This window comes from Patella vulgata, chromosome 1 (genome assembly GCF_932274485.2).
Source record: "Patella vulgata chromosome 1, xgPatVulg1.2, whole genome shotgun sequence".
NCBI classification, from domain to species: domain Eukaryota; kingdom Metazoa; phylum Mollusca; class Gastropoda; family Patellidae; genus Patella; species Patella vulgata.
The window spans coordinates 41,133,350-41,149,102 of record NC_065879.2 but is presented as its reverse complement, the minus strand read 5'-3'; the positions used below and the strand labels follow the sequence as shown (position 1 = coordinate 41,149,102).

General features: G+C 34.8%; 1 protein-coding gene across 1 annotated transcript; it reads left to right on the top strand.

The window, feature by feature from the left end:
- The first annotated feature begins 5,312 nt into the window (after positions 1-5,312).
- On the top strand, positions 5,313-15,106 carry LOC126821700 (uncharacterized). Its single transcript, XM_050550187.1, has 4 exons — positions 5,313-5,678; positions 6,442-6,576; positions 8,906-9,109; positions 11,360-15,106. Exons 1-4 carry the CDS (start codon positions 5,420-5,422, stop codon positions 11,521-11,523), a joined length of 762 nt encoding a protein of 253 aa, XP_050406144.1. The 5' UTR covers positions 5,313-5,419; the 3' UTR covers positions 11,524-15,106.
- The last annotated feature ends 647 nt before the right edge of the window (positions 15,107-15,753 follow it).

Below are 15,753 nucleotides of genomic sequence, written 5' to 3'. Positions count from 1 at the left end.
CTGAAATCTGAGACACGGCATATTGTCATTACAGTTGAAAACTTAGTTACCAGTACGTTGCCGATATTGTGGGGAGAGAGAGAGAGAGAGAGAGATGGAGTTGAACGTCCACTCGACACAAACTCAGTAATTTCGGGACTAACACATGGTTCAATTTTATTTCAATTATTCGCTTGCGCGTAGGGGTCTTTAGAAGTGGGAGGAAACGGGAGGACCCGCAGAAAACCCACGAGGTTGGAAGGCGACCCTACTCCTTGTCAAGTACAACCGGGAAATCGAAACCACGCCAGTTGACTCAATGATAGACCTTATGATGCAGCACACGCTAACCATTTGGTCACGCCCCCCCCCCCCCCCCGAATCTGATTAAAATAATATCCTATTTCGTTTCGTTTTTTTTATAGTTCAAAATTTTGTTTTAATTGTTTATGAACATCCCTCTCTAACTAAAGGGTCACAGAATATGGGAATATTTCAATGATACCAACATCTCAAACTTCAGAAGCATCATACAAATTAGTATTACAATCCTTGTGCTGAAAATTTCCTGAAAAAAATGTAGTCAAAAAAGTAATTATGACAGAGTTGACAACATAAAGGAGGCCTAAAAATAACATTCTATTGTTCTATAATTAACATAAATGCAAGAAACACCACGAATCCTAGATTTTGATAAAATATTGAACATTAAGCTGAGATTTATACATCTACACCATTTTTATATTAGGGTGTGGTCTCATTGTCCCGAAATGTCTCAGGGTTCTAAGTTTGACTTTAAACAAAAAGGGTTAAAAAGCCTTGACATGTACAAAATAACTATTTATTGGTGTAAAATTACATTCCTAGCTGTAATTCAACCACAAATTCCAATTACTATCATTTAATTGTCAACACAGGTGCAATTAAATCTCTCAGAACACGTTTTTTTTAAAAAAGGATGGGGTGGATCGTTTATAGCCTCTCTTAATGGAATGGCGGAATGAAAAATGTCTAGAAAGGCTTGAATATTGCTTTCTAGATAAAGGAAATGCAAGAATTTAATGTTCAAAAGATGCAAAAAAGGCTTGTGCAGGGGAAAATAGTGGCAAAATTGAGCCAACCCCTGTTTTGAACATTTTTTAAAAACCCACCTGCTGTACATTATTAACACAGTGTTACCAATTTTCAATTTTATGTAGGAAAGCTGGGGCATTTTCTTATAGAAACTTAATGATCCCATCTAAGTTATATTAGACATTTTGACTCATTTGAGTGGTCATGAAAGGATTAATTTCTACATCGAAATGGTGGGAATCTGGAGATTTTCTGTAAATATTCCTGATTTTTAGACAAAATTTGGTCAAATTACAATACTGTTCTCTTTATCTGGGCTAATGAAGATGGGCATACGCCATACATTGTGCTATGAGGGAAATTATGCCCGGGCAAGGGATCTTTTACGTGCACACCCATGTATACACGGAACCGCGGTTTTTCTTCCCATCCGAACGACTATAGACACCTGTCCTTGTCAGGCCCTCTGTCCTGCACCACTGAGAAGGGGAAACCCCCGATGAACTTTCTCGGCCAATGCAGGGATTGAACACGCGACCTCCAGGCTAGCAAGCCGTAGTCTTACCCACTTAGCCACCGTGGCTCCTTTAGGCATAGTTTAATGTTATTTTTGAAATATTTTCCACGTTACAAGCGCCTGTTTATTCCATATAGATGTGGCAACTTATTCCGTGCAAATCTTCACAACAGCCAATATTCGATCAGCAACATTTCATTTTACGTCTACCGCCAGCTTGTTGACAGCAAAATTACTAATTCAGTAGAAACCTTGATGGTAAAATATTTTATTTGTAAACGATTTTTTAACTACATCTATAAGTACAACTGATTTAGAAAAAAGACATAATTAAGTTGGCTCATATTAAACAATATCTTAAAATATGTTGGTACAAATAAAAAAAAATATCTAATTATTTGCAGGCAAAAACTCTTATAACATTTGCTCGACCCCTACCACCACCCCCACATGTTTGTATGTCGAAAATTTCGAATTGATTTTGGCGCCATTCAAATTCCCATTACGGTTATGTTCAATATGAAATATGGGCATATAAAAATATCTAACTATTGTTTAATATGGGCGTATAAAAAACTAAATAATGTATAATAATTAGGGAAATACAAATATAAATTATAATCTCTTATCTATAAGTAAATAATTGATTAAGAAATAATATAATTTATTTGGACTGATGAATTATCAGTTGGGCCACATTAAAGATACATTATGGTATATTCGATAACGAGTTGGCAGTTAACACTATAATAGATTAAAACTATATAATGTAAAGGCAATTTGCTGAAAATTTCATTCAAATTCATCCACTATGAACCGCCGAGAACTAAGCATTGAAATTACAACCTAGCCTCGATCACCATTACTAAAGTCAGTACGATAAACAGCATAGTCTCGATTATCCATTTAATCGTTAACTCGTGAAGGAAGGTTATGCAGTAAATCGGCTCATAATCCACAAAATATCGCAGGCTAGCGATGCCATCTAAAGTTGATTATGGTCTGGATAGGTTAATTAATGTCTAATTAATAATTTAGATAACATTTCAGACCTATAGAAGACCTGCAATAGGCAGATTTAGCTCTTGCATAATGTATGTTTAATATAGGTGTATAAAAAAACTAAATGTATAATAATTAGGGAAAAGCAATATAAATCATAATCTCTTACTTATAAGTAAATAATTGATTAAGAAATAATATAATCTATTTGGACTGATGAATTATCAGTAGCCCACATTAAAAAATATTTTGAAATATGAGGGTATAGGTAAAAAGAAAAATCTCCTCGACCCCACAACCAACCCCACATCACCATAACGGTTATGTTCCAAGTTTAGGAAAATGGTAAATTTAGAATTTTATTCTGTAACCTGAAATGTGGGCATATAAAACTATCTATCTATTGTCTAATATAGGCGTATAAAAAAACCTAAATAATGTATAATAATTAGCATACTCCTCGCAGTAAATAATTGATTAAGAAATAATATAATCTATTTGGACTGATGAATTATCAGTTGGCCCACATTAAACAATATTTTAAAATATGAGGGTATAGATAGAAAAAAAAAAGTCTCCTAGACCCCACAACCAACCCCACATGTTTAGATGTCGAAAATGATTTAGACCCCATTCAAATTACCATAAATAGGTAACACCCCCCCCCCCGCCCCATCGATCACATCATGTTGGTATGTCGAAAATTTCGAAAGAATTTTGACCCCATTCATTTTCCCATAACGGTTATGTTCCAAGTTTAGAAAAATAGAAAATTTAGAAGTTCTGTAACATGAAATATGTGCAAATAAAAGTATGTAATTATTGTTTAAATCATGTTCAGTAATTAATTTGTCCAATACATTAAAATATGCTATTTTGGCAGGCTGATTTAATTAAGTTATTTACATATCAAGGCGTAATATATAAAAACAGAAAATGGGTAAAAACAAAAACCAAAACGAAAAACAAGTTCTTGTATATCATTATGTCACTTTAAAACACCATGTTAAAATTCACACATGAGAAGAGAGGGCCATCACTTGTCCCTCGGTCATAATAAACAGGAGGTCCAGCTGATTGATGTTTGGTGTCATCACTGCAGATAGAAAAAAAAAACGTGGGGAAAACGGATCTGTTTGCTTTATGTGGAAAAGCGAAGTTCTCGCAGTAAAAACCACATAGGTGGACCAGTAGATTATTTCCATATTAAAAACTGTCCGTGTGATTATTTCCATATTTAAAACTTCAAGTCCTTAAAAACAGTTCACCACTTCAGCATTTCAAATCATATATAGTCTGCAGTCCATTAAAGTTTTCCTTGTTGAGGATGACTCTTCTCAGACAAAAGTTACCTGAAAAGGGAAAGAAGAGCCGAGCCGGCAGCAACACAGAAGTATTTAAACATTTATAATACATACATGACATTAAACTTTTAAACACAAATAATATAGATTTATATGTACTGCCTATATTAATAAATGGTTGGATTATGTTATCCAAAGACAACTGAGCATATAAAAATGAATATTTATATCAATCTTTTTAGGATTTTCTGACAATCTCTAGTGTCTGGTATTATCATATTGAGAGCCAACTACGCAACACTAATTGGAAAGTTGGGTGCTTAATAGTTAAAGCATTCGCGTTGCATCATAAGGTCTGTCATTGGGTCGAGTGTTGGGTTTCGATTCTCCGCTTGTACGTGACAAGGAGTAGAGTCGCCTGTCCAACCTCGTGGGGTTTCTCTGGGTCTTAAAGACCCCTACGCGCAAGCAAATTATTGAAATAAAGTTGAACCATATGTTAGTCCTGATATGACCTAGTTCGTGTCGAGTGGATGTTAAACCCCATCTCTCTCTCTCCAACCCTAACTCGCATTTAGGAAGGGGTGGTAGAATTTTCCTAAGTGTTCTGAACAACTGGAGTGTTTACTCACTATTGGCCTTATATTGTAAAAAAAATCATATCGCTTTACAAAACCATGCATATAATAAGGACCTTTGTCCTGCAATACCGACATGGAGAAACCGCGCTGCAAAATCCCGGGGAACATAATCATAGTATTGTGAGGAATATGGCCGATAACCCGACACCACGACAACCCGACATCACGACATTTTAACCCGACAATAAGACATTTTTTTAATGTCATGGTGTCGGGTGAAAATGTCGTATTGAGGGTGAAAATGTAGTGATGTCCTATTGTCGGGTTGTCGTAGTGTCGGGTTAAAATGTCGTGATGTTGGGTTGTCGGGTTGTCGCCTTATGAAGGGCGACACCACATCACGACATGATACTAATCAGCTACCATACTTTTCTCCCCTTTTGCATGCCAATTTTTGTTAATTTTGTTGTCTAGAATGGACGAATGGGTTTGAATTAACATTTTCTGCCAGGTTTTGTTAAATATTTATTATTTTGAGGCGGAAGGATAACGGAGTTATCAGGTCGGTTACGGTGATATGTACGGGTTACATGTTTTTAGTATGCTTCTTCAAGTTTGTGTACGGTATCTCAAAATTTTGGTGGTCAACCTCATACAAATTTTAGTGCAAAGACATTAATTCATTTGTCTGGAATGAATTCAACCCAACGAAAATTTTGGGAAAAGTTGGATGTGGCCAAAGAGGCCAGAAGTCAATGGGGATATTAATGGTGGTCTGTTACCTGTAGCCTATATGATAGAATTACGTCCCATTAGTAGCCGATCTCGCTGGCGAAGTTCACGTTTGGTGTCGATCATGTGACATTTGGTATTTCCTTGGTGTGGAGGAAAATAATAATAAATATTTCGTATATTTCCTAAAGTAGATCTATCACAGAAAAACATTAAAGTGAAATGTGAAAATGACAACAGTTTTACTTTCCTTAGTTATTTTAACATGGTTTGCAGAAGTTGATAGTCAAAAATGTGTCTACAGAGACCCGTGTACCTGCAGTTTTGACCATTCAGCAGAAAGCGTAAATTTCGGAGTGGAAGGAGGTGTCATTGATCTCCACAGAATATCAGATGATGGAAACCCACTATTTCTAGATCCCAGAGAATCTGGAGGGAAATTTTATGAATATAGTCCATGTAGTGCTCATCCATGTCCAACTATAAAAGGTTAAAAAAAGAATATTTAAGGAGAGAGAGAGAGAGAGAGATGGGGACTAACATATGGTTTAATTTTATTTCAATAATTCGCTTGCACGAAGGGGTCTTTAGCAGTGGGAGGAAACCGAAGGACCCGGAGAAAACCCATGAGGTTGGACAGATGACCCTACTCCTTGTCACGTACAGGGAATCGAAACCACACCAGTTGACTCGATGACAGACTTTATGATACAGCACGCACATTTCATCCAACCCTCCTATTTAAGGATTGGATTAATAAATAAAACATTCTCTAACTCATTATTATCCATCATAAACATCGACATTAAAAACACGAATTAGAATTTAATATCAATGGTCCATTTCAATAAATATTGATGTTATGGTTATAGGCTCCAGATATTCAATATTTAAGACACAATTTAATTACCTAGTTCCCTACTAAGAAAGCTCTAATTGGTAATCTCTTTAATTTATCCTGGGTTTTTTTTTTGGGGGGGGGGGAGTGTATTAAAAGTTCATTACCGGTATATTTATAATAGGCAAATCAAGTCATGGAATGCTATTTTATGCCTATAAAAGTTGTTTCGATGAAGATTTCAGAGTAAATGCCAGAATATGTCCACCACCACTCTTATTAATTGTTATTACACAGTGGATATAGTTTACAGATTAGGTTAGGTTTAGTTTAGCTAGTAGAATGAATATATATGTATATAGATTATATCTATCGTTAATTTTATACTTTTTTAATGATTTTCATTTTTTTCAGATTCATCTCTATGTTTGACAACTAAGAATACAAAGAAAGTCCTGGACTTGGGTGATTTGAAGGACATGACTTTCACTACTACTGCAAATAAAACCACAGGGAAGCTCCATACATCAATGAAATATAAGGCATCAGGTAAGATAGTACATATATATAATATAATGCTTAATATCGCCTTGCATTGACTGAGGGGTTTGTATAATTATCAATTATTTTTGTATTTCTATCAGCCATCAAGCATTTTATTTCAAAAACAATGTAAAGCCTATAATTCTGGCCTAGTACGTTTTAAGCTAGAAGGAAATGACCAACAAGAGAGAGAGAAATGGGGTTTAGCGTCCACTCGACATAGACTAGGTCATTTCGTGACTAACATGTGGTTTAGTTTTATTTCGATAATTTGCTTGCGCATAGGGGTCTTTAGCAGTTGGAGGACCCGTGGAAAACCCACGAGGTTGGACAGGCAACCCTACTCCTAGTCACGTACAACCGGGGATTTAAAACCACGCCAGCTGACTCAATGACAGGCCTCATGATACAGCGCGCACGTGCTAACCATTCGGCCATCCAGCCCCACCCCCACCAAAAAGAGGACCACTGACTGTTAAAAATATTTATATAGATGTTTGTATTGACCTATATAAAAAGGACAGTTTAAAAACAACAACTCCCAATACTCATAAATTTATGAGTATTTGTTTAGTAATATACCAATTTACCAAAATATTAGGTATGCATTCCTTTGATCTCAAATTCAGTGTATGTTTAGAACAATTATCCATAGTTTGAATGGTACTGGTACTAGAACAGTACTGGTAGGATTCTGAGATCATAGTCTAACCCCTGCTCTTTAGATCATAAAGTCTGTCGTTAAGTCAAGGTGTAGGGGGTTTTTTTTCTGGGGCCTTCAGACCGGTATCCTTACACCTATAAAATTCCCACTCACAAGCAAATTATTAAAATAAAAGAATGGTATCATATGTTAGTCCTGAAATGACTTATTTTGCGTTGATTGAAATTTCTCTCTCTCTCCCTCTCACTCATTTCAATTGATGTTCTCTAGCAGTATATTAACCAAGAAAGGGAAGTAACTATTCATGTCTACTATGTTCGCCTGTACATTTGTATCAGTTTTTTATCCACCAGCTACACAGATGTATCAGTTTTTTATCCACCAGCTACACAGATACAACCTTTGCTGCTCTTTTAAGGTAGTTTTGCTGATCCTCTCCACCCCGATTCCCAACCATCCCCACCCCATTTTCAAAGTTTTTATACGCCCACATTGAAATGTGGTCGTATATTGTCGTCGCCCCCGTGCTTGTGGGCGCTCTAGAGGCTAAAGTTAATATCCGATTGACTTCAAATTTATACACAGTGTTTAAGGTCGTGAGACGAAGAAGCCTATTGATTTTCAGCGATTTCCGATGATTACTGCCAGAGCTATGGCCCTTGATCGCTTCAAAAAATCTTGTGGACGCTCTAGAGGTCAGAGTTAATATCCGATTGACTTTAAATTTATACACAGTGTTTAAGGTCATGAGACGAAGAAGCCTATTGATTTTCAGCAATTTCCGATAATTACTTCTAGAGTTATGGCCCTTGATCAATTCAAAAAAATCTTATGGATGCTCTAGAGGTCAAAGTTAATATCCGATTGACTTTAAATTTATACACAGTGTTTAAGGTCATGAGACAAAGAAGGCGATTCATTTTCAGCGATTTCCGATAATTATTGCCAGAGTTATGGCCCTTGATCACTTTGAAAAATCTTGTGGACGCTCTAGAGGCTAAAGTTAATATCCGATTGACTTTAAATTTATACACAGTGTTAAAGGTCATGAGACGAAGATTTTCGATAATTACTGCCAGAGTTATGGCCCTTGATCACTTCAAAAAATCTTGTAAATGCTTTAGAGGCTAAAGTTAATATCCGATTGACTTTAAATTGATACAGAGTGTTTGAGGTCATGAGACGAAGAATCATATTGATTTTCAACGATTTCCGATAATTACTGCCAAAGTTATGTCTCTTGATCACTTTTAAAAACATTGTGACCCTCTAGAAGCAAAAGTTATCATCCGATTGACTTCAGATTCATACACAGAGTATAAGGTCTTGAGACAAACAAGTATATTGATTTGCAATGAATTTTTATGACTTGAACAGCTAAATCCATGATGTTAAAAGTTTCCTATACTAAACGTTAGCATGGGGCAAAACTTTATAAAAACCAAACCAATTCTAATGGTTTTCTGATAATTACTTAATGAGTTGTTACTCTTAATCAGATTTTAATGTATTATAAATGTTTCATTACCGAAAAAGTAAAAATATGTGACAATTCTTGTTGACTGTCCGGACGATTTAGCTGCTGTGGGCGTATGTTTCGTTGCCTAGCAACCTATCTTATATAAACTTAAATGATTGTATTAATAATAAACTTGTCAATGTTTTGTTCAGGCACAAATATCACAAGTATTGTTCATCTCATCTGTAGTGAAACTAATGAGTTTCGGTTTGAGAAGATGACATCTGACAGTAATTATGAATTCACCCTATATTCACCATGTGTTTGTGTAGATGGTTGCCTAGCACCAGGAATTAGTGCCGGATCTATTATTATTATACTCTTCTTCTCCTCCCTTTTGCTTTATTTTGGAATTGGTAAGTTGAAAGATAGAGGCAGCATATATATGCCCAGAACTCTCAAGAAAGCAGGGGACTATTAAAATGGATCTGTGGGACAATAACTCTCCTTCTAATTGAGCTAGAACATTCAAAGTTCAAACTTGGTGTAGGTGTATATTAGGTGAATGCCTTGATGGAGTTCAAAGATGAGCATTTTCTGCTTACATTATGCAGAGATAAGCAATTTCATTGGTTGATGCTTTGGGACACAATAACTTTAGTTCTAATTAAGTGAGAGTGAGAGTATTGACTAAGTTCATTAATGAGCATTTTCGGCTCAGGGTAAGCAGAGTAATAAGCAATTCCATTGGTTGAGACTTTGGAACTCAACAACTTTGGTTTTAATTGAGTGAAAGGGATGAAACTTTGTGTATAGTTTCATTAGATCAATACTTTACTTAACAAAGTTAGATGCAGAGCATTTTCTACTTTATTAGATGCAAAGTAAAGACTTCAATCTGATTGTTTGAGACTTTGAAACACAATAACTCTCAACTCTTAATTGAGGTCGAACGTTCAAACTTGGTGTAGGTGTCTATTAGGTGAATGCCTTGAAAGAGTTTGATCATGCACATTTTCCACTAAGATAAAGCAGGGATAAGCAATTTCATTAGGTGAGACTTTGGAACACAATAACTTTAGTTCTAATTCGGTGAGAGCGATGAAACTCCAAGTATAGATTCATTATATCAATACTATGACTAAGTTCGATGATGAGAATTTTCTGCTTAGGCTAAGTAACGATCAGCTATTTAATTGGTCAAGACTTTGGAACATAACAACTCTGCTTTTAATTGAGGTAGAATGTTTAAAGGAGTTAAATCGCTAATATTTGGGACCAAGAAATAGACACATATGGGTCGCAACACATATAATAATGTAATATGAATGTATATTAATTGATTTGCATTCAGTCGTTTCTGTTTTTTACTCTTGATTTCAAATCTGTTATGTTCGGTGAAATACGCCAGAAGTCTCAGTCGAATGGCAATCTCTAGCATCTGGTTATTCCAGTCTACACCTATAGTGTTTATTGTGCATGCTTTGGAACATAACAACTCTGCTTTTAATTGAGGTAGAATGTTTAAAGGAGTTAAATCGCTAATATTTGGGACCAAGAAATAGACACATGTGGGTCGCAACGCATATAATAATGTAATATGAATGTATATAAATTGATTTGCATTCAGTCGTTTCTGTTTTTTACTCTTGATTTCAAATCTGTTATGTTCGGTGAAATACGCCAGAAGTCTCAGTCGAATGGCAATCTCTAGCATCTGGTTATTCCAGTCTACACCTATAGTGTTTATTGTGCATGCTCTCCAGATTAGAATTTGGTGTTACTGTTTGACTTGAGGAAAATGTCTAGCCTCGTTCTTCGAGTCCCTTGTTACAAATGTCGCTGAAACACATTATGATACATAATTCGTGTACCAAGAGTAAAATGTTTATCTGGTCTTAAATATGGGATATCAGAAGCCCATCTTTTCCCGGTAAGATCACATCAATGTTGATTTAAATTAACAAATGATTTGTATTTTCAATGTTGATGACTGTGGATGATATTGAGTTACAGATTAGCTACTTTAAACTTGATGTAGATCTTCATTAGGTGAATGTACGATCCCTGCATTGGCCGAGAAAGTCCATCCAGATTTTCTGGCGTGGTTCCCCCTTGTCAGTGATGCAGGACGGAGGGTCTGACAAGGACAGCTGTCTAGTCATTTGGATGAGACGAAAAACCGAGGTCCCATGTACACATTGGCGTGCACGTAAAAGATCCCTTGACAGTTGGAATTCGATATAAGAGTAGGCTGTAGTGCAAAATTTCCCTCGTAGCACACTGTATGGCGTATGCCCGTCTTCATTAGCCCAGTTCGGAGCAAAACAGTAGGACGTTAAACCCCATTTCATTTCATTAGGTGAATGTCTTGACTAACATGATTAACATTTGTCGTTAAAGCTAAGCAGAGCTAAGCAGAGCTTAGCAATCTCATTATTCGATGCTTTGGGACAATATAACTTTGTTTCTAACTGATGAATTTGTTTAACCAGTTCTATCACATGTAATAATGACTGACATCAATATTATCCTTTAAATGGGAGTATTAGTGAATGAAGTAGAGATGTGCTTAGTGAAATGGGATCCCAGGGAGAACTTCTTGTCAGTATCGTTAAAATTGTCTCTAATAGTCTTTTTCATCATTTTAATTCTTTCCTTTGTAGGTTGTTTGTATAAAAAGGTTGTGTACGGTGCCACCGGACAAGAAATTGTACCAAATAATAAGTTTTGGTTTTCATTGCCTGGCCTTGTCAAAGATGGATACATATTTTTCATTAGTCCTTGCTTGGGTGATCGAGCAGAATATCGTGTATATGATCGCTTATAAATGATGTTAACCTTGCCTCAAAAATATCTATGATGTCTATTTTTTGTACATATTCTCTCTGCATACAGTAATACTAGATTAGTATGAGATTTCTGTATTGTGAATTACACTGAGATATTCTCATTCTAACCTTAGTACTGTTTTATGCACATATAATTTTTAACCCCTTTCAGGGGATGTTTGGACTAAGGACCCCACCCATTCTGAAGAATTAATTTTAGCAATATGTGAAAAGTAAATATTCTATATGTTCTATGTCTTTATGTAATTAAAAATGTTCCTTCTCTAAAATTATTAATATTTATTTAACTTGTCTTACATAAATCACCATATGTTTGGTGCAATATAGCCCGGTGGGTGTTGACGTGCCATAAAACCACATTTCATTTCATTTCATTTGTAAAATTATTAGAATCTCACAATTATTGCTAAATATTAGAGTTTTTAAACTCTAATTGAATGATTTTTATTACTTAAAAGTAATAAAAATTGTTTAATGCTATTTGGTTGGTCAAAGAATTAAAGCAACAAATGTCACTTTCTCTCTGTTAAGATTATCTTTCTGCAGTTCAAGCGGGTTTATTTAAATTGGGCTATTTTCCTTTTATATTTTGCAAGAAATTAAAACCAATTAACTTCTGTGGGTCCGCATATAAGCCTCAAAACTTGAAACTGAGAAAATAATTTAAACAGTCCAATACCAAATTTATGATTTATTTTTTGTATTTATTGATGTGGAATATTATGATAGAATATGTTACTGGCTAATTTAAACAGTCCAATACCTAATTTATGATTTATTTTTTGTATTTATTGATGTGGAATATTACGATAGAATATGTTACTGGCTATTTTAAACAGTCCAATACCTAATTTATGATTTATTTTTTGTATTTATTGATGTGGAATATTACGATAGAATATGTTACTGGCTAATTTAAACAGTCCAATACCTAATTTATGATTTATTTTTTTTTGTATTTATTTATGTGGAATATTTTATATACATCTTATCTTTTATACATGTAACAAATTTTCTACCATGAAGATGGTTGTAAGGTTTATGTTTGAATCCAAAGAATTGGTCCTTACTAACTAAGAGATCATAGGGTAGATCCTAGTGCTGGCCGAGAAACCCCCTCAGGACCTTCTAACCTTCCCCTTGTCAGTGATGCAGGATGGGAGACCTGACAAGTAGAAGCATCTAGTCATTCGATCAGATAGGACAGAAAACCATTTCCTACATGATTACTCATTCGAGTACACATAAAGGAACACTTGACTCTTGAATTTCGATGAAGAATTGGCTAAAAAAACAACTTTCTGGACAAAATCTCTGTCGCAGCACACTGCCTGTCTCCATTAGCCCTTTTGGTCCAGATAATTAAGTCTCATTTTTTATAATTTACTTATAATATCTTATATAAGTAAGAGTAATTATTTCCAGGTACTTAATATTGAGCATTAATCAAACTATTATGTAAACTCATATTATCATATTTTATACATATTTTTGTTTATGACTCCTTTTGAAACCCAAAGCTTTGTGAAAGAAACCTAAGATGATCAAAATAATTTTTTATTTTTTATTTTTATTTTCATTGTTCAATTAGTAAGTTTTTTTGTCAGCTTTAAGATTGTTATAACTGTATTCTTGTTTTTTGCCCCCGCCTTTTGAAAAAAGCAGGGGACTATTAAAATGGGTTCGTCCATCGGTCTGTCTGTCCGTCACACTTTTTGTGACACAATAACTCTCCTTCTAATTGAGCTAGGATGTTCAAACTTGGTGTAGGTGTTTATTAGGTCAATGCCTTAATGGAATTCGAAGATGCGCATTTTCTGATTAGGTTAAGCAGATTTAAGCAATTTGATTGGTTGATACTTTGGAACACAATAACTTTAGTTCTAATTAAGTGAGAGTAATAAAACTTGTCGTATAGTTTCATTACATCAATTCCTTTGACTAAGTTCGATAATGAGCATTTTCTGCTCAGGGTAAGAAGAGCGATAAGCAATTTGATTGGCCGAAACTTTGGAACACAATAACTCTCCATCGAATTGAGGTAGAATGTTCAAACTGGATGTAGGCGTTGATTGGGTAAATGCCTTGATCTAGTTTGATGATGAACATTGCCTGCTTACGGTAAGCAGAGATAAGCAATTTGATTGATTATGCTTTGGGACACGATACTTTAGTTCTAATTAAGTGAGAGTGATGAAATTTGGTGTATAGTTTTATTACATCAATACCTTGACTAAGTTCGATAAGCAATTTGATTGGTCTAGACTTTGGAACACAATAACTCTCATTCTAATTGAGCTAGAATGTTCAAACTTGATGTAGGCATTCATTGGGTGAATGCCTTGATCTAGTTTGATGATGAACATTGTCCGCTTAGGGTAAGCAGAGATAAGCAATTTGATTAGTTGATGCTTTGGGACATGATAACTTTAGTTCTAATTAAGTGAGAGTGATGAAACTTGTCGTATAGTTTCATTACATCAATACCTTGACTAAGTTCGATAATGAGCATTTTCTGCTCAGGGTAAGCAGAGCGATTGGTTAATGCTTGATGCTTTGGGGCACAATAACTTTGGTTATAATTGAGTGAGAGTGATGAAACTCTGAGTATAAATTCATTACATCATTAGCTTGACTAAGTTCGATGATGAGAATTTTCTGCTTAGGCTAAGGAGCGATAAGCAATTTGATTGGACAAGGCTTTGGAACATAACTACTCTGCTTTTAATTGAGGTCGAATGTTTAAACTTGATGTAGATGTTCATTAGGTGAATGTCTTGACTGAGTTCAATGAATAAGATTTCGAGCTAGAGCTAAGCAATTTCATTGGTTGATGCTTTGGGACAAGATAATTTTGATTCTATCAGATAGAGAGTGATGAAACTAAAGTGGATAGTTGATAATAAGTTTGACTGCTTGATACTTTTTAAAAAAATAAATTTGCTATAAATTAATATGTGTCATCTATTTATTTGGGGATTTTGGTGGGGGACATCAGCCTCACTGTTGGCTTGTTTGTTGGGTAGTGGGGATGCACTAATTGAAAAACTTGGGTCTTTCAGTGTAAGCCACATATTTATGAGAAGATCTGTTTTGCAGAATATAATCATTTGTTATTATGTTAACATTTACATCCATTATTTATAAACATGCTTTAAATCTGTCCAAAACTCAACTTCTATTGATTTGATATGATTTTTGTATCACGCTTGAGCATCTTTTTTATTTAATTTGTGATTATTTTTATCGTTTGTTCAAAATTTAGAATTACGTAATTTAATAACTCTCTTTTACCTCCTCATGTAAGATCTGATATTAATACACCATAAAATTATAGCTTTAATGAAAGCTATCATGTTCCAAAAGCTCAAGGTTGTGTGGCCACCTGCAATTTATTTCATGCTGACATTTATATTGTTTTTTTCAGAAAACCATATAGTGTTGTAATTTTTATTGACAATGGTATTTATTATAACTGACAAATCTTGCTGTTATTTATGTTATTGCTTTATAATGCTTTATTAATGTTGTAACAAGCATATTTAATATAACTAAATCGTTTCTCTCCTCTTTTACCATTTAGCCTGTTTCTAGTCATAAAGATTTTACAGGTACCAGTTCTTTCATTTAAAGCAAATGAAATTCTTTCATTTAGGTCATGGTAATGACATGGTTTGATCTGGAGTATTATTTCTATTTCTAAGGCAGGTTAATTCGATCGTCAGTGCACATGTTTTAACACTGCACTTCCCAGACGAAACGTGCAGTTTGCGATGAAATGCGAGGGTGAGATGTTCACAATCAGAAGTATAGGTCGTGAACAGGAGAAAACATGTATTTCTAATGGAAAGGTAGCAAGAAGGTGATGGACAAGTCAAGAACATAAGATTATTTTCCTCGACTTATCCATCCCGTGTCCATCTTTTCTCGTAGTCTGGCCTTTGACTTCTTGTCCTATTTACTTTCCCTCGAGTTCTCAAATAAATGGCTTCCACAAAATATAAATTAAAATTTCATTTATTTACACTTTATACAACACCCACTCGCAGCTGCCAGTGTAATTGTGAAAAAAAACGAAACAAAAATGTATATGCGCGTTAATCAGATTGTATGTATCAAGAAGTAGCTTCGCCTGCATGATTACCCTCATTGGGTTTTTTTCCAACTTCTAAAGATCCTGTCCATACCTGAATTGTTGAAATAGAAGT

Coding starts and splice junctions, on each gene's coding strand:
- LOC126821700 (XM_050550187.1), top strand. CDS start 5,420: ATGACAACAGTTTTACTTTCCTTAGTTATTTTAACATGGTTTGCAGAA. Junction 5,679..6,441: donor TCCATGTCCAACTATAAAAG/GTTAAAAAAAGA, acceptor CATTTTTTTCAG/ATTCATCTCTATGTTTGACA. Junction 9,110..11,359: donor TTTGCTTTATTTTGGAATTG/GTAAGTTGAAAG, acceptor TTTCCTTTGTAG/GTTGTTTGTATAAAAAGGTT.